At 37.5% G+C, this 22,689-nt stretch overlaps 1 protein-coding gene across 1 annotated transcript in view; it reads left to right on the top strand.

Annotated features, from left to right (window-relative positions):
- fxyd6 (FXYD domain containing ion transport regulator 6) overlaps nucleotides 1-22,689 on the top strand; it is a 26,273-nt gene extending 3,584 nt beyond the window's left edge. Inside the window, exons 2-9 of the mRNA XM_079823743.1 lie at nucleotides 8,926-8,973; nucleotides 11,533-11,556; nucleotides 11,648-11,683; nucleotides 15,001-15,075; nucleotides 16,562-16,598; nucleotides 17,491-17,540; nucleotides 17,634-17,672; nucleotides 19,588-22,689. Coding sequence (XP_079679869.1) covers nucleotides 8,931-8,973; nucleotides 11,533-11,556; nucleotides 11,648-11,683; nucleotides 15,001-15,075; nucleotides 16,562-16,598; nucleotides 17,491-17,540; nucleotides 17,634-17,662 — 294 coding nt within the window. The 5' untranslated portion in view covers nucleotides 8,926-8,930 and the 3' untranslated portion in view covers nucleotides 17,663-17,672; nucleotides 19,588-22,689. The remainder of the gene's footprint in view (nucleotides 1-8,925; nucleotides 8,974-11,532; nucleotides 11,557-11,647; nucleotides 11,684-15,000; nucleotides 15,076-16,561; nucleotides 16,599-17,490; nucleotides 17,541-17,633; nucleotides 17,673-19,587) is intronic.

Genomic DNA, 22,689 nt, shown 5'->3' with positions numbered 1-22,689 from the left:
TGATGGTAATTGTTATGAGAAGTTTCTCTCCTATGTGGTGTTTTTAGCGGGCCTAAAGGTGCATAAAAAGCAGCGATAATTAGATGGGGAGAGAAACAGCTCCATTTCCGGCAGAATAACTGCGAGTAAACACTTGCACTACTCTTACACCTAGTCATGAGATCTCTCAGTCGGCGGCAGGCACAGTTGATAATATTATTCGCTCTCGTTCATAGAGCAAGTCTTATCATTGAGGTTAGATCCTCTCAGCTTCCGACATATGGTCTAGTTACTACTGCATGCTTTGCTACATGACGAAGCAGTATTTGATGACGAAATCAGTGCAACAAAAATAGCACAACGACATATGCACTTCACTTGTAACCTGTCGCCGTACATTTAAGATAAATTCTTCTGTTCGAAGAGCGGGACACTGAGCAGACTACAACTCAAAAAACTAAAATGTAAATAAATAAGAAATGTACATAATCGGACGACTCTAACCATCCTTGCCTTGTAGGTAGTTTGCTACTCGTCAGAATAGAAATCCCAAATTCATATGATAGTCATTGGGAGTGAATTATGTTTTGTCTCGTTCGCAATCTACCCAAATAAAGCGACTGTCTTCCTTTTGTCCTCCAGACACCGGAAATATCTGTAGCCGACAACATAGTCTCAATTTACTTTAAGGGTAAATTACATGGGTCAGCGACTGACTGGGGAGGCATTACTTGAAAGGCGAAAAGAATTGGCTGCATCAGTTCTCTGCCATTTGTCTGCTGAGGAGAGGCTGTGTTCAGGGTCTCGTCAAGGCATTCATGAGTCAACAAAGTGACTTTATTCTTTACGTTATTATTATTATGTGCCTTATTTGTATCAAGTAAAAGCTTCATTACCAAGAACAATTCTTATGCTATAAAACTCATTCTGATTCTGATTCTTCTCCTGACTTTTAGTAACAATGTTACTTGAGAGAACAAATAACATGGAAGTCATGAAAACAGTTCACTCATTTAGCCTACAACTTAAATCTGCCTCAGTATTTAAAGGGACTGTTCACCCTGAAATGAAAATGTTCTAATGTCCTATGTCCTTCTATCTTTTTCAGACCTCAAAAGGAGAAATTTTGAAAAACGTCCTGCACATGCTCCTCCATATAATGGCAGAGAATGGCGACCAGGCTAAAACTTTAAAAAAAGGATACAAAAGTATCACGCATACGCGGTACTGCAGCTCAGTATTTTGACTGAATAATACGTTTTTTTTTTTCTTGCTAAACCTTATTGTATGCCTCCTGAACACTTTCCATATATGGCGCACGTCTCACTGTATCTTTGCATGATACTTTTGTATCCTTTTTGTAAAGTTTTAGCCTGGTCGCCATTCACTGCCATTATATGGAGCGCATGCAGGACGTTTTTTCAAAATGTCTCCTTTGGAGGTCCGAAAAAGATAGAAAGACAGGGCATTAGAAACACAGCAGGGTGAGTAAAAGATGGCTTTATTTTAATTTCAGGGTAAACTATTCCTTTTAAGGGTGCATGTTTGGTTCAAATAAAACAAACTCTGGTGCGATTGCTCTATTAGTTTGTTTCATTTGAATAAGTGTGAACGCTGCCATCCGAACCCTGGTGCGCACCAAGGGTTGTCCCTATTCTCTTAATGAGTCATGGATGTGTTTTGGGCGTAACATGCGATAAACCAATCAGAGTCTCATCTCCCATTCCCTTTAACCGCTTAACTGTCACCGTCCCGCTGGCGGGACACCTGGCACTCTTTTTTTGATTGTCTTTTTTTCGTATCATATATTTTCGTAATTATCATAAATGAGGTATCATTCGAAAGCTCGAAACTCAATTCGAACTCAAAATTCATCCTGTGAAAACCGTTTTGAATTTGGACGTTGCGTTACCATGGAGATGGTACTTTAAATTCTTCTAGCGGGCTCCTCCCCTAGTGGGAGGTGTCATGTTTCATATTACAACTACTTTATAATCAAAATCTTTTGTAATCTTGACAAAATAAACATCATCGGAAAGGTCTGAGTCTCAAGGTTCCATATTTGGTGACCGTTTTGTGATGGAAGTGACATTTGGACAGAAATTTACAGGAAAATGCATCAAAAAACAATCAATGGAATTTTAATGACACCCGGTGGCTATTTTTGGTATAACGCCTAAACAAAACCTCATGGGAACTTAAATTTTTGTGATATCAACTTCAAATTTGGAACACAACTTGGTTAGACATATGGCTTTGATTTTATAGTAATTTTAGATTAAAACATTTTTGTAAAATATATATTTATATAAAATAAAAAATATTTAGTAAGTTTAAGCTTCCATAATTTTTTCATACTTTCATATTTTGAATTGCTTTCACTTCAGTAAAATCTGCCGAGTATCTGCTTTAAAACAAGACCAAATTTTGGTATATATTCCAAAGCCTTCTTGAATTACAGCCCTTTAAGTTTGGATTGTGCATTTTCATGTGTATTCTCAAAAAGGGGGGTGACAGTTCCCTTTAAAAGCCAGTTGTGCTTGCACAATGGCGGATTCGCTATTTACATGGCAGGATTTCCTTCTCCAGAGATGAATCCTTTTATTTTTAATATTTAAAAATGTTTGTGTGCTGCTGCGCTTCCCTGTGTGTGTAATAAGGGAGTGTACGTGCGTTGTGCACCCGCCTATAGGCGCATATTAGGCCTACTAAAGCGCCATTTAAATAACACAAAAAAATACTATTGGCTTTAGTCATTGTTGGTCAACGGTGCAGTCGTTTTGTTGCCTCAAAGTAGCAACACGCCAATAATGCGCCTGAACACACCTCGTTTTCAGATCAGCACGCCCATGAGCAGTACCGCCACTGGCTGTTTTGATGCCCTATGCGCGATCACTTTATGATGCCCGCGGTGGCGGCGTTCGCAAATTATATAGTGCAGAATTGGGGGGGGGGGGTAGAGAAAGCATTTTCTTGTGGTTTCTTGTGGTGTTTTCTGCTGTTTACAATATCCTCAAAATGACCTGTTATAACACAACAGAACGTTTATAGTACCCTTAAGTAATATTGTAGTGGTGTAGTCTGTCTTAAGTTTGAATAGATCGGTGATGTTTCAATGAGATTAAACAGTTTGAACAGAATAACTCAACTATGTTGTTTTTATCTGCTCTTTCCGATCACTTCTGCTCCTTGTGAATTCATTAAATCTGATATTGTCCATTAACTGGCAGCAGTGCCTCTGGAATGGCTGACATGCTGATAAGACTGAAGCTCTGGAAAAAGACCAAGATAAGGGAGCTATTTACCGAGCTATGCTGTGTTAACATTATCAAACATATAGTTGTATCTAGAGCCATGTGTCTCTTGATGGGGGGAAAACAACATGAGGTTATCCAAGATGCTGCTACAGGACGATTTCCCAGATGTCCATCATTTCCTTGTGGTTCTGGCTCAGTTGCTCCTTCTTCTGTTAGGACATCTGTTAACCAAGAGGTAGAACAGCGGTAAAATGTTGACATTAGTGAGTACAACATTATGAGACAGAATTATATTGACTGTAGTTACTCTTACTCTAGTTACTAGTACAGTATTTCAGTGGTCAGAGAATTTCAGTGGTCATTCTTAAACAAATATATGTGGTTTCTGCCTTTCAATCTTCCAACGCACTATATATTTCAACCCCTTCATAAATTTGGGATTATAATTTCAATAGATAGCATTTTTATTTATTTATTAATAACACAATTCTCTTTTAAAACATGCTTAATGCCAGCCCTGTTACATTCAAAATGTTTCAGGTGTGTGAACAGCCTTGTCTAGCAAATATCACTGAAGTTGAAAGTATTAGTGCAGTTGTCAGATGTCAGATGCGGTTGTCAGATGTCACTTTCTCAAATGCTATGTCAGAGAGATTAAACATTAGCCTGACAAGCCAGACCCACATCAAGATGTTGGGTCTGGAAACTCACCATTAGCAGGGCTCAATCCGAGGGGCGGGATAAAAGGTTGTCTTTCAAATTCCCTCTGCACACAATTGGATAGCGCCATGAGCGCCACAACCAACCAGAGCAAAGAAGAAGGTGAAGCGGAGCTCACGTTAGTTGATAGATTAAACTTTCGCCTTATCCAGTCGGCAAAACTCCGAACACATCTTCTTTTCTTAAGAATGACTTAGTGCCGTTCTTTGTTCTTTTCTCAAAGAAAAGCTTGACTCCAAGTCTTCCAGTCTCGAAAGGCTGCTGTTTGCCAGCTTCTTTGTGTAAGAGTAGCACGCAGAACCTCCTCAACTCTGCCGTGACGTGCCGTCATTATGGTAAGCCCGCCCACCAACTCTATACACGATGTGATTGGCCTGACCAGAGTTTGGTCTTTCCAGCAGGTCTACAGAGAGTTGCTAGACTACACTCGCGGCAAATTAGATTTGCTGCCGCTAGGGTGCGTCTAGATTTCTAGGCTAATTATGTATTTAAAGAGAAAATGTCACCGTATAACAGAGTTGAACAGAACGGGGACAAAGTTTAGTTAAATAATTAAGTTAAACAACATTTAAATAATGTTCAAACAGCATTACCGTTTTCTCTTTCTAACACAAAAAATCCATACAAGATCTGATTTTTTCCCCCCACAATTCACTTTCAAATGTGGTTTTAAATCAGACAAATCTAAATCTGGTTCCCATTGGAATTCCAAGACAGCACAAGGCGAGGGATCAACATTTACCCAAATATTTAACTTTTCTTAATAATGAAGCAGACATGCCCTTATGTGCTCGCACAAAAACAGCTTCTTTTGTTGAGGCCGAAATTTTAAGAGATTTTGCACAAACAAGATTCAGGAGCACACAAGCTTTTTTTTAGTTGCTGTCCCAACCCTATCTCACGACCAATTCCGACGTATTTGTATGAAGTGGCTAATTCGTGCGAATTTGTACGACCTCACTCGTATGAATTCATACGATTTCTCTATACTGCAGTGATGGCTTGATTTAGGGGCGTGGTTTGAGGTTAGGTCATCCGTACGAAGTTATACGAATTGACCAACTCGCCAAATACGTACGATTCCGCAAAAATCGTACCAATTCGTACGAGTGAGGTCATACAAATTCGTACGAATTAGCCACCTCGTAAAATATGTACGAATTGCCGATCGGTTGACTGTCCCATGAATTTTAAAAATAAAACAACAAGGGGCTAATTCAACTCACAGCTTCACTATTGTCTTTATGAGTAAGTACGGTTGTTCCAAAACGCAGATTCATTCAAGTCCGAACAAGTAATTGAATAAATCACACAGACAAAAAACATGTAATCATTCAGGAACCAATCATGTTGAAATGCAGCTCTGATTGGAACTATTTCCGTTGGTGGGGCAAAGTATCGAAAGTAAAATTTCTAAGTTACTTAATATCAAAGTATTATTTATGGAACTGTTATGTAAAAGTAATACCACACAATCACACTGCCTCCTAGTTTTCCGGTAATTTGTCAGAAACAGCACAAGCTATTTACAGTTTTAACATGCCTTTTTGTTTTGCGTTTATCTTTTGAAAATTGCAAACTAGTGACAGATTCAGAATCTGTAGAGTAATTGTGAACAGGCTTTGGGACGTTCCTTGGGTTTTCCTTAGATATTTGCTTACTTGTTTGTTGTCATTATTGCGTTACATTGCACACTAAATTGAGTTAAGTTAGTGCAGTGTGAATTAGTTCAGTATCTTGTTAATTTCATCCGTTCTTAGACCTGGCAACAGCATTTTCTCAGAATGACCTGGTTCCCATTCACAGGTTGACCATGACACCATTTTGAGTTGATGATGATGATGCCCTACATAACACCAGGGTAGCGATGGCAGGGTTGGCTTTAAAGGGTAGAGAAGCAGAAGGGGTGTTAGGTATTTGCAGAATTAAAACATGTATATTTTCTTTTGTTAAGCCACATGGCTACATGATTGAACAAATATTTTGCATTTATTTACTGTCTGACAATGTCTCAAAGTCTGTTTTATCTGTGAACATTGGTTCGCTTCTGCTTTTCTAATTATATTTTCGATTGTTTTTTGTAGCTTGCCTGTTTAAAAAACTAGAACTGTCACATGCTTGAGAAATGAATAGATTTTCATAAGTTTGGAAAGATGAGCTCAATGACTTTGGGATTTGGCAAATTAATTGTCCATCTGAAAATATTGCTCCTGTGACACAATCCATTTCTTGAAACGCTCAGCAGTAGGATAAATGTCCTTCCTGTGGTCAAGGGCTGTTAATCTCCTCTACCCTGTGTCATTTGCTTGTCGAAGGCTCTCCAATGCTTAATGTCCTAGTAAATGACACTGCTCTGAACGGGTCCCTGAAAGCTGTCTTAGGGATTGTGGGACTGCTGGCAGAATCCAGCAATATCATGCCCATGACACTGAACAAACGACTTTGTCCTCCTATAACAAATGTTAGTACAGCACTCGCTGACAGAAAGTTAAATCACTGAGAAAAATATAAAAGGCAAGACAGATAGACACAGTGCGACAGCTCATTTTGAAGGCATTGTAGACCTTCGCATGAGTATATCCATCTGTATATGTATATAATATGTATTATTTGAGCATGGGACAGTTTGATATTTGTATGTTATTACAATTGTGCGATAAGTTCTTGCTAGGGATGCACCGAATGTTCGGCAACCGAAATTATTCGGCCGAAAATAGCAAAAATTGCATACCGAATAAGTGAAAAGACTGAATACATTTTACCAAACAATTAGGTTTTTGAAGACGTGATCAAAAATAGCAACCAACGCGCGTGAGAGAGGTGCGCACGCTTCTAAATGCAGCAATGCAGCACATGTCGGACACAAAGAGTATAAACAAGGCTTAAAGAAGGCTTTAAAGTGTCAGAGAAAGACGCAGAAATGGCCATTTGCAGACACTGTTCTGCTGAATTGTCTAAGCACCCTCAAATGCAAGCAAGAGCACCCTCAGTTGATACTGTTATAATATATTGGCAAATGCTCCAGTGCATATTTGTGTCTGTAGAACGTCAAATGTATCCATTTGCAACGTGTTTCTGCAGCGGTGACATAGTTGTCGATCTCTTGTACGCAAGAGTTTTTATTCAGTGCTGAGTTATACAGGCTTGCAAAAACTCTCATGAACAAACAAAGAAAATTTTATTATGATTTGATAATGATATCTGTAGGCATTATAGGCCTAAGATAAGATGGCCAAATAAAAATATTTTTATTTTACTTCTTTTTTTTTCAGCTAGTGTAAATTTAAGGGAGGTGCACAGGACCCTATAATATTTGATAAAGATGATGTCATGTCACTGACTTTGTTTTGTCCTCATACTGAACTTGCCACCCATAAAAAAGGTTTGTGAATATATAAAAGTATTATTGTTATTGCAGTATATAATCTAATGAAGTCAAATTAAGCCGCGTTTCCACCGCAGGAACTTTCCCCAGGAACTAGGAACTTTGGGGTGGTACTCGGTGTGTTTCGACCGCAGGAACCAGGGTCTAAATGAAGTTCCGGGTAAATATTTCCCCCTCCAAACGGCCCTGCTCCCGGGGTAGTACTTTTTCAAAGTTCGGGAACTTTCGGGGGTGGGACTTGGGCGCTGAACATGTTGATTGTTTGAAATCACGCAGCATTTTATTTCAACCGGCATTTTTAAAAGTCTTTTGCGAGGTTCGTTCGTTCTGCGTTCATCAGTCTTGCTCTTTCTGTCTGATGGCGCGCGTTCGTCTCAGCCATCACGGTCAATGTCCGTAATAGCTGATCATAACATACGTTGTCTTATTTTAAGTCTAGCTTTAAAAGCTTTCAGAATACGCTTTAGTATCAGTGCTCGTCACTTTTCCGCCGTTTTGTTAATGACCTCTTTATTAAACCAATACATAACTACCAAAAGCAGCGCTGCTTGCACCTCCTTGTCATTGTTGCAGACAGAATCGCGCAAAAATTATTACTGTCTGTCACTGACTGGGAGGAGCAGCCGCGCACAGTCCTACATCCCTGGACTAAAATTTGCCTAATCTTCCCGGTACTTTAGACCGCAGTGGAAACGCAGACAGTAGCAGATCTGGGGGGGGGGAAGTTCCTGTAAAAAAAGTTCCTGGTACAAATTTTTCCGGGTAATTTCGGTGGAAACGCGGCTTAAGCTTATTTCAAATAAATTCTGTTATTTTGACATTTATATTCATCAAAGAATCCTGAAAAAAGTCCCACAAATAGATTAAGCAGCACAACTGTTTTCAACATTGATACTAATAAGAATAAATATTTCTTGAGCTCCAAATAAGCATATTAGAATGATTTCTGAAGGATCATGTGACACTGAAGACTCGAGCAATGATGCTGTAAATTCAGCTTTACCATCACAGGAATAAATTAAATTTTAAAATATATTAAACCAGACAACAGTTTTTGTTATTGTAATAACTAATAAGTCCAAACTTTTGAATGGTAGTGTGTTGTTATATGTATATTTAATATGCTTTCAACCTGATACCAAATTACTCACAATGATATATACGGTATTGGTCATACCACCTGCTCCTGGCAACAACTTTAGCCCAGACATACAATGGGCAGACACACACACACACACACACACACACACACACTGAGAGAGAGATAGAGAAAACAGTGTTTATTCAGTGAACTCTGAGAACAGATTTCAAAAACCACAAGATGTGTATCTGTGATTTATGAGGCAACAAAGTGTAAATTCAACCTGATGCTGCTGTCAGGCTCTCTCAATATTGCATAGGTACAATGACAATATTCCAGTCAAGGACAGGGCGTAATCGTGATTCTGAGCACTGAGCTTGCGAGATCTTTCTTTCTGAACGTGGTTAACATGTAACCCACTAACACCGATTCTCACTCTATTTACTATTTCTCCCTCTCTCTCTCTCTCTCTCTCTCTCTCTCTTTCTCTCTTCCCATTGCAGTTGCCATGGAAACTGTTCTGGTCTTCCTTTTTTCCCTCTATGTGGCGGGTAAGTGCCCCCCTCCATCTCACTCCAGTCTCCTTGTGTCCGCTGGGATCGGAAAAAGCTGGAAGAGGACGGGGAAAAAAGCCATGACATGATGACACATTAGCGCCATCCAATAGTTCTTAACTTAGAATTTGATCAGTGACCTTTCCTAATGTGTGTGTGTGTGTGTGTGTGTGTGTGTGTGTGTGTGTGTGTGTGTGTGTGTGTGTGTGTGTGTGTGTGAGGGGGGACGCACTATATAGTTCTTTAGTAGACTGATCTAAAGCTCCATGTTTATACTGCACATGTGCTTTTACGTGTCTGTGAATTGTCGTTCTGCTTTTGCCAAACAAACTCATCCATTTAAATGCACTCCCATCCATCTCAGACCTCTGAGAGACTCCACCCTACCCACAATTAGGCCACATGAAGCCACCAGCACATGTGCACTAGATTCATACACACACATACAGCTCTCTAACTGGTAAAAATGTATTCTTTAGCTCTGTCAACAAACCCGTCGCCCATTGCTGAGTGCACTGATGACTGTCAGAATTTGCGTCTGGTATCTTTCACACTCACACCACAAGGTTCACTCCTGCCTTTCTTTCTTCCCACCATTTTCATTTCATTCTTCCTTTTTCTTCTCTTCTTAATTTTCCCTCCCTTCTTTCCTCAATTCCTTATTCCGTTCCTTCACTGTCTCTTTTTTAATAGCAGCCTTCTTACATTAAACTTGGTACATTTGAAAATATTTTAGTTTTCTGTTAAATAAACCATACGCCAAAAAGTAGGCAAAAGGGGGTTTTGCAGTGATGACATTTTGGGTTCCACAAAGAACCTTTCAGTGAGCAGTTTTTAAAAGAACCATGTTTTTCCATAATAAAGAACCTTAGGAAGAGATTCCATGGATGTTAAAGGTTCTTCATGGAACCATATATGCCAATAATGAAACTTTATTTTTGAGTTAAAGTGAATTTTAATAATCATGAATTATAGGTATATAGGCACTAGCAACAAGCAACAGCTTTCTGTTCACGCCGAGCGTGTAGATTCGTTGCGGTGACCAACAAAAGCTGCTTGGTTTGAACGCAACTTCAGTGTGAGCTGTGCTCTACACATCACCACACTATTGACAATAGACAATTGGACCTTTCCCTTCTCCGAAAGTTTGATAATATGACCACCGCTTTAAGACACCATTAACACATCAGCACCAAAATGCCGGAAAACTCTGTGATTTCAATCAGTGGAAATGACCTTTGAATGCTGTACCGTTTTCTTCATCTGATGCGAAGTGCTTTAGTTTCACATTCTGTCCAATTTGGACAACATTTCCGCTTGACTTCTGAGTGACAGGCATTAAAAAGGCATTAAACGGATGCGTAATCGCGTCATCTCCTTCAGAACATTATGATTGGCTTAAGTTAGCTTCTTATGTCAATGCATCCTGACTTTGTAAATGTTCATCTGTATAGGCTATATCATGAAAACAATAACTTCCATAACGAATATCCATCTAATATCCATCCTATAAATACCTCCACCTCTCAATATCCTCTCAGATAGGGGACAGATAATATTGATATATACTTAAAATAATTGCGTAAGTAGTAAAACAATAAACACGCAAACGGGGCAAAAAATTAGCTTTAAGTTTAGTGCAAAGTTCAGTAGTAGTGTTAAGGCTAATTTATTTACTTTAAACATAGGATTAAGTGATTATTTCCTCTTTAATAAAGACGATGCTGAGTTTTGAATAAATTAGCAATGACAAAAAAAAATTAAAAAAATATTTTTACCAATTATTGTTTGGTAGCTTGTTGTAAGTCACCCACTACAACTAATACGGCGATAAGCCTTATGTGTGATTAGGCTAATATTATAGATTTACCGCTGTGTTGGATTTTGCTCAGTACAATGTGGAAAAAGCATGATAATTGAACTATATTAGAGTGTGGTGAACCTACGATAACTCATATTTAAAAAACTATTGCTTTGTGTTGTTGGCCAGATAAAATGACAGATAATAGAAAAACGGACTGCCACCTATCGAATGTCATATTAGGAGACTTTTTAATGGACTTAGATTCAATAAACTATCAGGTTTATATTTAAGACATTTTCATTCCTTAAATTCCCATTTCCCATTTTCTTCATTCCTTAAAAACTCATTCCAGTTTGATGGTGATTCTGGATAGTTTACGAACAACTCCACTGTAACAACATCAGCCTTTTTTTCTTTTCTTTTTTTTTTAAGGCAAATCAGAAAGATGTTCATCTTTATGAGTTTCCACTCATGTCTCACAGGCATCAATTTAGTCTAATAGACTTCTAAGAATTTTATATATGCCTGAATCAGATAGCACATTTAATAGGTGATATCATATTTTTGCCAATATTGCGTCTAGCTTTGGGCACTCTTTCTCACATACAAAACCCTCCACAAACAAATACCATAATGCAACACTCTTGCTTCAGTTATTGGATGTTTTGGTGAACATAAACATCCATAGTACTAATGATTCCTCTCTGTTTTTCTCTTTTCACATGGTCTTCTGCATTGGTCTTCTGTCTTAGCTTTGTCTGAATCTGATGTCAAAGGCAAGTTATTACTATTTTACCATATATACATTATAATACGTTAAAACCAATGAATACACTTTTTGTCTAATTTCTAATTGTTTTCCATCAGGTGCAAAAAAGAAGGAATTGAACCCATTTGCATACGGTAAGAATAAATACTTACATTTCACATCAAGGATTATTATTTCACTGTATAATCAAGAAAGAGTTCAAAATGGGCTCCAAAATGTTTTGTAAACACTGAAACTTCATGAAGCAAATGACCACATCGCATTTGTAGTGTAAACACTAATCTGTTTCATCCTGGGAAACTGTAAAGGATACCCCACTCACCTGTCAGTAAACTATGTGGGAAAGCAAAGATCATAATAACAAGTGTAAACAGGGCCTCATGGTTTGAATAGAAAGAGAAAGGTTATTAAAAAAAAGCCATTACAATTGCAGAAACTAGATCAGACTGTCCAAAAAAGCTGAACAACCAGACAAGAAGGGCAGTTGTCAGGGAAGAACCCATGAGGCCAGTTGAATCCCTGACAGAGCTCCAGACCTCTTCGGCTGCCCAGACATCAACAACCACTTCAACACTTCACAGGTTTGGCCTCTTTTTGAGATTGGCTAGAGGCAAGCCACATCTGAGCGAGGCCACAATTACAACATCACGCCAAGAGATAGCTTGAAGCAAAAGCCTGCAATCTGAAAGCATATTAAGAGTTTATCTCTTTGGCCTACAAGCTGGTGCTATGTTTGACACAAACTAAATTCAGCTTAACACTATGTCCTAACTACATGTGACGCGACGCCATGACACGTGATAAAAGGTATTTTCCATGTTAATTAGAGTTTTTGTCTTAACCAGCCGCGACGGCGACACGCAATGACACAAAACATGGCAATGATGATCTCAGATAATGTTTATGTGCTTTATTTAATCTTAAAAGCATGTAATGTGACTTTGCATATAATTTAGTGCTCCTAGCATTGTAGTCGTACTAAAAGCAACAATGGATAATTCACCTCAGATCTTGAAATTAAACAAATGGAAACAAGTACACTCTATGACAAAGATTGTTTAGTAACTCTTTTTAGTAATGTTTAAATTGTGTAATATTTCTGATAAATCTATCTATCTATCTATCTATCTATCTATCTATCTATCTATCTATCTATCTATCTATCTATCTATCTATCTATCTATCTATCTATCTATCTATCTATCTATCTATCTATCTATCTATCTATCTATCTATCTATCTATCTATCTATCTATCTATCTATCTATCTATCTATCTATCTATCTATCTATCTATCGAGCAGCCTATTAAATATACTTTTTTCACTTAGTTGTACATACAGCCTTATAAACTTACATTGTTTAATTGATAAATAAAACAGATTTGTTCCTAATTTTGTGTAGGCTAGTCCACTTGTGGTCATATGGGATCAATGAATGAAATTAATGAATGAGTCCACTTATGTACAGGAATTTACTTCAAATCTACTTTACTCTTTTCCCACCATTCACTGATTTTCCCAGGCTATATGTTTTCACTGTTATACGGTAGGGGGGGAGCTATTACGCATCCTTTGAAAGGTACTGAATCTCCGGATTAAAACACAGGGGAAGAAGAAGCGGAAACAAGTGATTGTGAAGATTGTGCGCGCAAATAGGGTTGCCACCCATCCCGTGAAATACTGAATCGTCTCGTATTTACAGGCAAAATGGCGCGTCCCGTATCAAATCAATACGGGATGCGATTTGTTCCATATTTTACATAGGTCCACACATAGTTCAATAAACACATAAGGATTTTGCAGTGTGGAGAATACTAATAGCACATATAAAGAAATCAATTTCACAATACAGAAACTAATTTGCGCGTGATTGTGTTTTAGCGTCTTTGTTGTCATAGCGGCGGAGTCTCGAGAACATGCATGTTTTTTTAAAAACATGTCAAGCTCGCGTCTACCGTTTGAACACAAGAGGATCTCCAGATATAGGACTGAATAGAAGAAGGTATCAATGGGTCTGTCCAGTAACTCATGATCAACCGAAGGCGAACTGCATACTTTGCAGAGAAGCATTTCAGTTGCTCAGACTGTCTGACTTAAAGAAGTATGCGGTGACAGATACATCCGTGCTTCTAAAGGTATAGGCCTATTGTTTTTTTAATGGATAATATATTAATATTCCGTAAATTATCAGAGCTTGGCAGACATAATTATTATATTTTTTAGACATTAGACAGGTTCATTAATATATCATTAATGCCTAATTAATGTTATTATTAATTTATCATTTAGCTTGGCTATATAAATCATACATAATAAATAATCCTGTCATATAAAGTTTATGAAATTTTAAAAAATGTGAATTAAAAAAATGTGTCCAGTTCGCCCAAAAATGAAAATTCTGTCATCATTTACTCACCCTCAAGTTGTTCCAAACATGTATACATTTCTTTGTTATGTTGAACACATAGGAAGATACATTCCTACTATGGAAGTCAATGGTGCCCCCAAAGCAGCCTGGTTACAAACTTTCTTCAAAAAATATTTTGTGTTCAGCAGAACAAAGAAACTCATGCAGGTTTTGGAACATCATGCGGGTGAGTAAATGATGACAGAATTTAAATTTTTGGGTGAACTAACCCTTTAAAGTGCTGTGAAGGTGGCAACCCTACACGCAAATGTAAAACAATGCGATCATCAAACATTAAACAGCATGTAAATCAAAACTAATGTTACTGAATGAAATGTTGAACCCATGAAGAGGAAACAACTGTTTAGCTTTGGAGGTGTTGATGGACTCGATCTACTCCATCTGTGTTTTGATCATCGTTTTGAATCTGATCCGGACAAAGTCTTTGACAAAAATGACATTTTTGTTGAAAATGTTGCCTTTTGTGAATGAAAATTACCCACATTCAAGTGTTGATATAAAAGGATACATGAAGGTATAAAATGTGTTTAAAATTAGTTTAAAAAAAAGTACAGTTAAAGGATATAATGTCAAGGATAAAAAATAATACCTAAATAGGAACATAGTAGTACTTAAAGTGCAAAAATAATATATAAATAGGCTAGTAAACTATGATGTTTCAGGGTTAGTGATGTCACTAACCCGGGAGGAAGCTTGTTTGTTACCTCCCTTTGCTGTGAACTTTTTGCAACGTAACTTTGCAGATTTTGTTTATTCTCAAAACAGCAACATTACACACTAACTAAAGTTTAAAAAGTGAAATCATAATCAACCCCAACTTTAAACAAATTGGTGCATGTTTTTCCAAAGAAAAAAAATGTACACAATGCCCCCCCCCCCCCCCCCCCCCCCCCCACACACACACTCCTTGCATAGCCTGTTTCACTTTAGAATGTCACATGCAAATAACTTGTTTTCACATAAACTTGAGTCTTTCTTCAAAAGATTGCTTAAAAAATGAAAACCCTTTATTTCTTAACCAGACTATGAGAGTTTGAGGATCTGCGGTTTGGCGTTTGCTGTGGTGCTGTTCGCTCTTGGAATGCTCCTTATTCTCAGTAAGAAATTTATTTTTTATTTGTTATTATTACAGTTTTTTTTAATTCGCTTTAGTACTATTTTCACAAGTAAGGTGTACATTTTCAAAACTCTATAGTACAAAACTCCAAACTGATTGTTACACAGCTAGTCATCGTTTCAAAACCTGATCTCATGCTTTCATTCATTTCATTTCAGTCCACAAAATCATTGTTTCAAACACAAGATTATTGCAATATGTAATGAGCACATTTGGGTTAATCACTGAAACACAACAGTATGATCTTCTTTCATTTTAGTACTTTTAACAATCAGTTCATTCAACAGCAAACAATGCAATATACATGTTTCAAATCACCCTCATTGCTGAAATAAATACAGTAATACAGGCTACAGTTTCCACATTAGAAAATACAATTACATTACCTAACTCATGTGATTGATTCCATAATGTTATTTATCTAGTGTGTTATCAAAAGTTGTGATGAAGTATGACAGCCATGAGGATTTGATGCCATCTGTCTCCCTTATACTGATACATCTCTGGTAAACCTGATACTGTACACAGTCATTGACTGTTTCCTCTCCCTTGTACTTTATCCTGCTCTGTGTCACAAATAGCACATTTCTCTCTCTGTCTGTCTCTATCTCTCTCTCTCTCACACACACACACACACACACACATATTCATCCACAAACTTTGAGCATCCAAGATGAATCACTTATGTAAAAAGTATTCATTACATTTAATCCATATTGGATATTACAAACAAGTTCTATAGAAACTATGTCTGTAGAATCAATATCTATAGAAATCTATAGGTGTACCATATGATTCATTGATACCATTAAGATCAGTTGGATTAAATAACAGACAAATGTATTAAATGAACGAGAAGAGATGCAAATCAAAAGTTTGATAGTAAGAGCTTTATGAAAGGCGGTTACTGTGAATGAAACATGTATAGATGAAACAGTTATTTTGTGTAAAGGATACTTTGTGGTTTTGTGTATTGTACTAACACAATTGAAAATATGCTGAAATGTTTGAAAAAAGTGGTGCACTTTTGATGATCTGTTGTGATATTAGTACTAAAAGTTTTGAAAATGTACACCTTACTTGTGAAAACAGTACCAAAAAAACTGTATTAAGTCATAACTCACCATCTTCATTCAGAAGCTAAATCGCTCTGAAAGTACTGCAAACAAAAGAGATCAGAGCTCAATAGCTAAACTGAGCTGCCTCGTGGATATTAATTATAAAGCAGGGCTTTTATTCAACTGAGCATGAGATGAAGTTTTATCATGAAATTAGACACATGGGTATATGTCACACTCAGTGGCAGAAATATAAATGAAGACTCACTCGCAAGGATAACATTTGTAAGGGTTTATTATCCTCTATTGTCCCAGCCGTTTATCACAAAATAAATCCTGACAGTTTGTTTGTAAAGTTTGAAATTCATCCATTTGTTCTAAATCGTTCTGCTTGTGTGCACCCTGCAGGCCGCAGATGCAGCTGCAGTATCAAACAGAAGCCCAGGTTAGTCTCACCCAGCCTCTTTGATATTCTGTTAAGTAGTGTTGTAGTCAAGCTAAACCGAGACCAAGTCGAGACCAAGACCAGCGTTTTCCGAGACCAAGACTTTGTGGGGTTGAGACCAAGACAAGACCATCTAAAAGATCCAAATCTACTGTCTGAGAAATATCTTATATTTAATGAATAAATACAATTAGAATAGTAAGACACTATAGCGCTGTTACCAATCAAATCACTGACAATAAAATTTATGGCACAGAAGTTGCATCTGAATTGGTACAATTACACCAGCATAAATAATGTTCAGATTAATTTAACATTAAAACATTAGCATTATTTATCAGTCACGAAATCATTTATTCAACCGATTTGTTCAAAGCAGCTAATTAATTTAATAAGGAAACATTGCCGAATTAGCAAAGACACAGTTTAAAATTTGTCATTTAATATTAACTTCTTGTTTATTGAACGTTTGTGTAAATCAATATAATTTGCAATCACGCTTATATTCATGACAACTGCTCTCTTGCTATTGTGATATTGCTTAATTATATTCTATTATATTCAGAATTTTGTGGGCATTTATATTAATTTTGGGCATTTTTTAGGCAATGCTGCATTGATTTTGAACCCGGCGGCACAGTAACAAAATCAAATCACATTACAAAGAAGTTATTGATAGCATTTTAAGCAGTACGTTTTACATCAAATCACATTAATGATGTTAAATCAGACATTGCACCGGCAATTTAGTGATATCTTTGCAGTTGTGGTCGTGTTAACGAGACAAGACCGGTCTTGAGTATTACGACACTACTGTTAAGCATTGCATGAGTTTTGGTTTGAACAGAAACACCACCAGTAATAATTCTCTTTATACTTTATACTTTCTCAGGGCTCCAGGAGATGAAGAAGCTCAAGCAGAGAACATCCTGGTCTCCAAAGGTAAGTTTTAGCACTATCTTTTGTAATATATATTGGTCATCTTTTGATTGAATATTTTTGACTGCTGTTCTTCTGTTATTCTTCCATGTAAAGCCAAGGAGACCCCTAAAGCAGAGAACTGAAACATACCAGGTACAGCGATGATGTATAACATGTTTGAGACCAGATGCAGTTTTTCTCAGTCACTTTGGTACATTTTATGAATCATCCTTAAGATTTGCAAACCAGTAAGTGCATTTCTCAAAGCAGTTCATACAAACAGCACCACATAATGGATTACCTGGGTAAGTCTGTAACTTGCTCAAAATCCTTAGTTCATCTCTCAAAAGTAAGTATTTATGTCAGTGAACAGATACACAACATGTAGACAATATAACTGTCACTGTTGTTGTAAGGTCATGATTCAGAAACATGTCTACAATCTGCTGCTTCTTCCATGTTTTGTCTCTGTACCCTTCCATCATGCATCCCTACTCCTCTTCTTCTTCCCAGCTGGTGACCTTGTTTGTTTCCTTGTTGTTCTTCCATTGTCAGAATGTGTAACACTGTGTTGTGCTCTGTCTATATATGCTTGCCAAATGAAGCTTTATGAGATGCACCTCTGAGCTATTATAGAGAATTGGTTGATTCAGCCTTTACACTTCCCCAAGTCTAATAGAAATGTATAGAAAATATGCTTGACAGTTTATGACAATTAGTTCAGCCATTTTGCATTTAATGACTTGTGCATGGAGCTAACCAAGATGTTTTGAGGGGTAAGACTATTCAACAGGGAACCAATATAATATATTTTGATCAGCATGACATTAGCGTTTGATAACCCTGTTGAAAAAAACAGCAAATGCTGGGGTTTAGGTGTATTTTGAAGCATGGCAGCAGGTTTGAGTTGGTTTAACCTGTTAACTGTCACAACCTCTTTTTTTTTCATATAGACATGAAAATACACTATCCAAACTTAAATATTTGTAATTCAAGAATGCTTTGGAATATAGACATGAGGCTGGTCTTGTTTTAAAAAAGACTTTTGTTAGATTATTGTAATGATGTAAGTGAAACAGAAAAAAAGTTATAGAAGTTTAAGTTTATGAAAATGTATAATGTAAAAATATAATATTTTATATAAAATATATATTTAAAAAAAACATGTTGGACTCTAAAACGGCAAGAAAATAAAAGCAAAAGTTGCATTCAAAATTTTAGGTTGATACCTCAAAAAATGAGCTTTCAGTAAGATTTTGTTTGGGTGCAGTACCAACCTTTTTCACTAGATGACATTTAAGATCCATTACTAACCATTTGGTTTGAGTGAACTGAACCATACATTTCCATCATTTTCATATAATTTATGAAGTAGACATCCTATTCAGAAGTAGTATGGGAAGTTTGATATGAATTCAACCTCTAATAAACACATAAAAAGAACACGTATGTGCGTTATAGCTCGCTGCCACATCACAAATGGCGAATCTGTTGTTTTGTTCTTTATATTAAAAAGAAATTCAGACCGTTTTTTCTCCAAAAAATTGAATGGATGTTCTCTTCTGAACTCTTGGCATGAAAACAGACAGGTCTCTACCAATCTTTCATGATTTTTTCTGTCCATCACTATTTCAAAATAAAGGTCTGGACATGCCTTATGAGTATGAAAATATTATTGTTGCAAATTGATAAATTACTGCACCTCTGTAATATATTTTGACCAACCAAATATGAAAACTAGAGATTGTAAGCTTTCAAATTATATATAGTTTGTCAAGATTTTTTTTTTAGGTTTAGAATAGGATATTACAGTTTTTTTCAGCAGGGAATGTCAGAAACGGCAGACAATTGCATGAATGTACCAAAGCATTTGCAATTTGTTCAAACGAATGAGAAATTGATTTTATGATGTGCACAAGTGACTAGATAATGTGGAGGTTGAACAAGTAGTTTTGAGAATTCCTGTTATCTGAAAAATGCACCAAAGCGACTGAGAAAAACTGTTCTAAAAGTTCTCAGAACATTCCCGGTTAGCTTGATACGTAACGTCTGCTTTATTTCTTCCCAGTTTTGTTGAACACATAGCCGTGGCTGAACGACTTCTCTGATGCTGAGGATGGTGATGATGATGATGATGATGATGAAGCTGATTCCAGGCCATGGCTATGAGAGGAGAGAGAGGAGACAGAGATTTGTGGGGGAGGAGACTATAACTCGGATTTTTAATGGGCCAGTGTCTTGTATGTAGACCTCTAGTCCTGTCACGTGAACAGTAACTGTATCCGTCTTTCCGTCCGTGCCCTTTTGCGACAGTCCGTCTTGAGTGAGTTGTTTTAGCAAAACTAGCCACTTTCTGCAGATCATTCTTAACGTGTATGGCTCCTCCCCAACTGAACTTGTGCGTGTGGTTTAAAGGAACAGTTCACCCAAAAATGTCGTTCCAAACCTGTATGCAGTTATTTTTTTACATTGAACACAAAAGAACAAAAAGATTCTCTATGTAGCCCTTATTATGACTAAATCTACTGTAAAAAGGGAGCATAGTTTAAATTTTTGGATGAACTGTCTCTTTAATAATTTAGTTTTGACGTCTAACAGTGAATAACTTTCACTGTTATTGGTGGTGTGACCACTTGTTATTGTCATTTGTGTCCCACCTGCTGTTTCATTTTTTTCTCTTGTAGATTGTATAGATCAAATGCAGACATATTTAAATACACTTAAGTATTTAACATAAGTATTGATTCACATGTGATGCAGAATATATATTTGAATATACATTGTGTGCATGTGTGTGCGCCTTTGGATAGAGCTTGTATGAATGCGTGTCCACATTCAGGGCACCTCCTCCCGACAATCTTTCAATCATTCTACACAAGATCAAGCACAATAACAAAATTGCACCACAAGGGGCGCCGTACCGCTGTCCTCTGATCAGCTGCAACACTGCCGGGCTCAACGCCCTCATTCGGACCCACACTCTAAACGTCTGCGGCCTGAGAACGAGACCGCAGGAGAATTTCATTTCACCATAGTGCCGATTACCTGTGTCGTTTACCAATTCATCACACGTCTTCTGTAGCTTATGTATTCTCTTTCGTAAAGGGATAGTGCAGCCAAAGATAAAGTAAATATTTGGCTATTGTCTACTCACCGTCATGTCGGTTAAAACTCAACAAGCATTATCTTTGTTATGTAGCGCACAAAAGGAGATTTTTGCAGAATGTCCATGCAGCGCTTTTCCATTCAAGAAAGAAAGGCGCAAACGCTGGCATATGCATGCACACATGGCCCTTCAAAGTGTACTCCATTTGATATCATGTGTGAACACAGGCATCAGGTGGTCAATACATGTGCACTAGAGTGTTTAATACTTGTGTCTGCACCAGGGCCGTAACCACCATAGGCACTGAGGGGGATAAGTCTCTCCCCAAACAATTCGGAATGGCCAAATTGACCCCACAACTGAGCCCATAATGCTCTCCATTGCGCTCTGTTTGTAGTTAGGATGACAGAAAGTTAAAAAAGTTACAATGTCAAAATGATGGCCAATCAGATTAAAGAAGGCGGGGCTTAATGTTCACTAGCGATGTGAATACCAACGCTACACTTCGTCTTTACAGTGGGAAAAAATGTGCTTGCGTGATAAGATACAAGTTGCTAAACATTTAATATTTGACAACTGTTTTACGATGGATATGTGTAACGACACACAGTAATGTACAGTGATGCAAATTACTCTAATGTAGGCTAATTTCGCCATTTTTAATCGAAAAATGCTATCATTTAAATGATGATGTCGTTCATAGCTGAATGTGACTACACAAGAAACGATTTTTGACATTTTAGACACAAACGAGTGAATTTTTGCTTTTCTTATATATATAACATTTAAATGAATTACTTCACAACTATAGCCGCGTTTCCACCGCAGGAACTTTCCCCAGGAACTAGGAACTTTGTGGTGGTACTCGGTGTGTTTCGACCGCAGGAACCAGGGTCTAAATGAAGTTCCGGGTAAATATTTCCCCCTCCAAACAGCCCTGCTCCCGGGGTAGTACTTTTTCAAAGTTCGGGAACTTTCGGGGGTGGGACTTGGGCGCTGAACATGCTGATTGGTTGAACTCACGCAGTATTTTATTTCAACCGGCATTTTTAAAAGGTTAATAAAAAATAAAACTTTTGCGAGGTTTGTTCGTTCTGCGTTCAATAAATATCAGTCTTGCTCTTTCTGTCTGATGGCGCGCGTTTGTCTCAGCCATCTTATTTTAAATCTAGCTTTACGAGCTTTCAGAATACGCTTTAGTATCAGTGCTCGTCTCTTTTCCGCCGTTTTGTTAATGACCTCTTTATTAAACCAATACATATCTACCAAAAGCAGCGCTGCTTGCATCTCCTCGTTATTGTTGCAGACAGTCACGCAAAAATGATTACTGTCCGTCACTGACTGGGAGGAGCAGCCGCGCGCAGTCCCACGTCACTGGACTAATTTGCCTAATCTTCCCGGTACTTTAGACCGCAGTGGAAACGCAGACAGTAGCAGGTCTGGGGGGGGAAAAGTTCCTGTAAAAAAAGTTCCTGGTACAAATTGTTCCGGGTAATTTCGGTGGAAACGCGGCTTATATCTCAAATCCATTTAGCGCTTGTGCGCGTTTAAGATATTTTAATATAAGCTAGCACGAATGGGATGGAAGGTTTTCAGGGACTAACGACTTTTTGGTCTGGCATTCCAGAGCTAAGATGAATGTAAAGGTGATCGTTTTGTGACTTTCAAATCACACGACAGTGAGTAAACAATAACAGAATATTGATTAATGGGCGAACTATCTCTTTAAAATCACTCACATAAACTGTTCAATGGGACCAAAATGTCGGCCTCTAAAGAGACCAACCTTTGCATTTGTGTGCGTCTGCGTGTGTGAGTGTGTGTTGTCCCACACATCACCTGCTGTGGTAAACCTATGCGAGTTGAAATGTAGGTATAGGCCTAAAAAGAAAGAAGCGTTTCACAGAATATTAATCACACATAGGCTAAGAATACAGTCTAACGCTACAGATGCTTCGCTATTAGAGAGGAATTGTATACATATTCGTCTCATATTTGTGCAGCTACTGTGTATGGCCGCTCTCTTTGTGCTCTGTGATAAATAAAGTCTTTGTCTGACACAGG

This window comes from Gobio gobio, assembly GCF_949357685.1.
Source record: "Gobio gobio genome assembly, chromosome: 8".
Taxonomy (NCBI): Eukaryota; Metazoa; Chordata; class Actinopteri; order Cypriniformes; family Gobionidae; genus Gobio; species Gobio gobio.
This window is presented reverse-complemented; position numbering and strand designations above follow the sequence as displayed.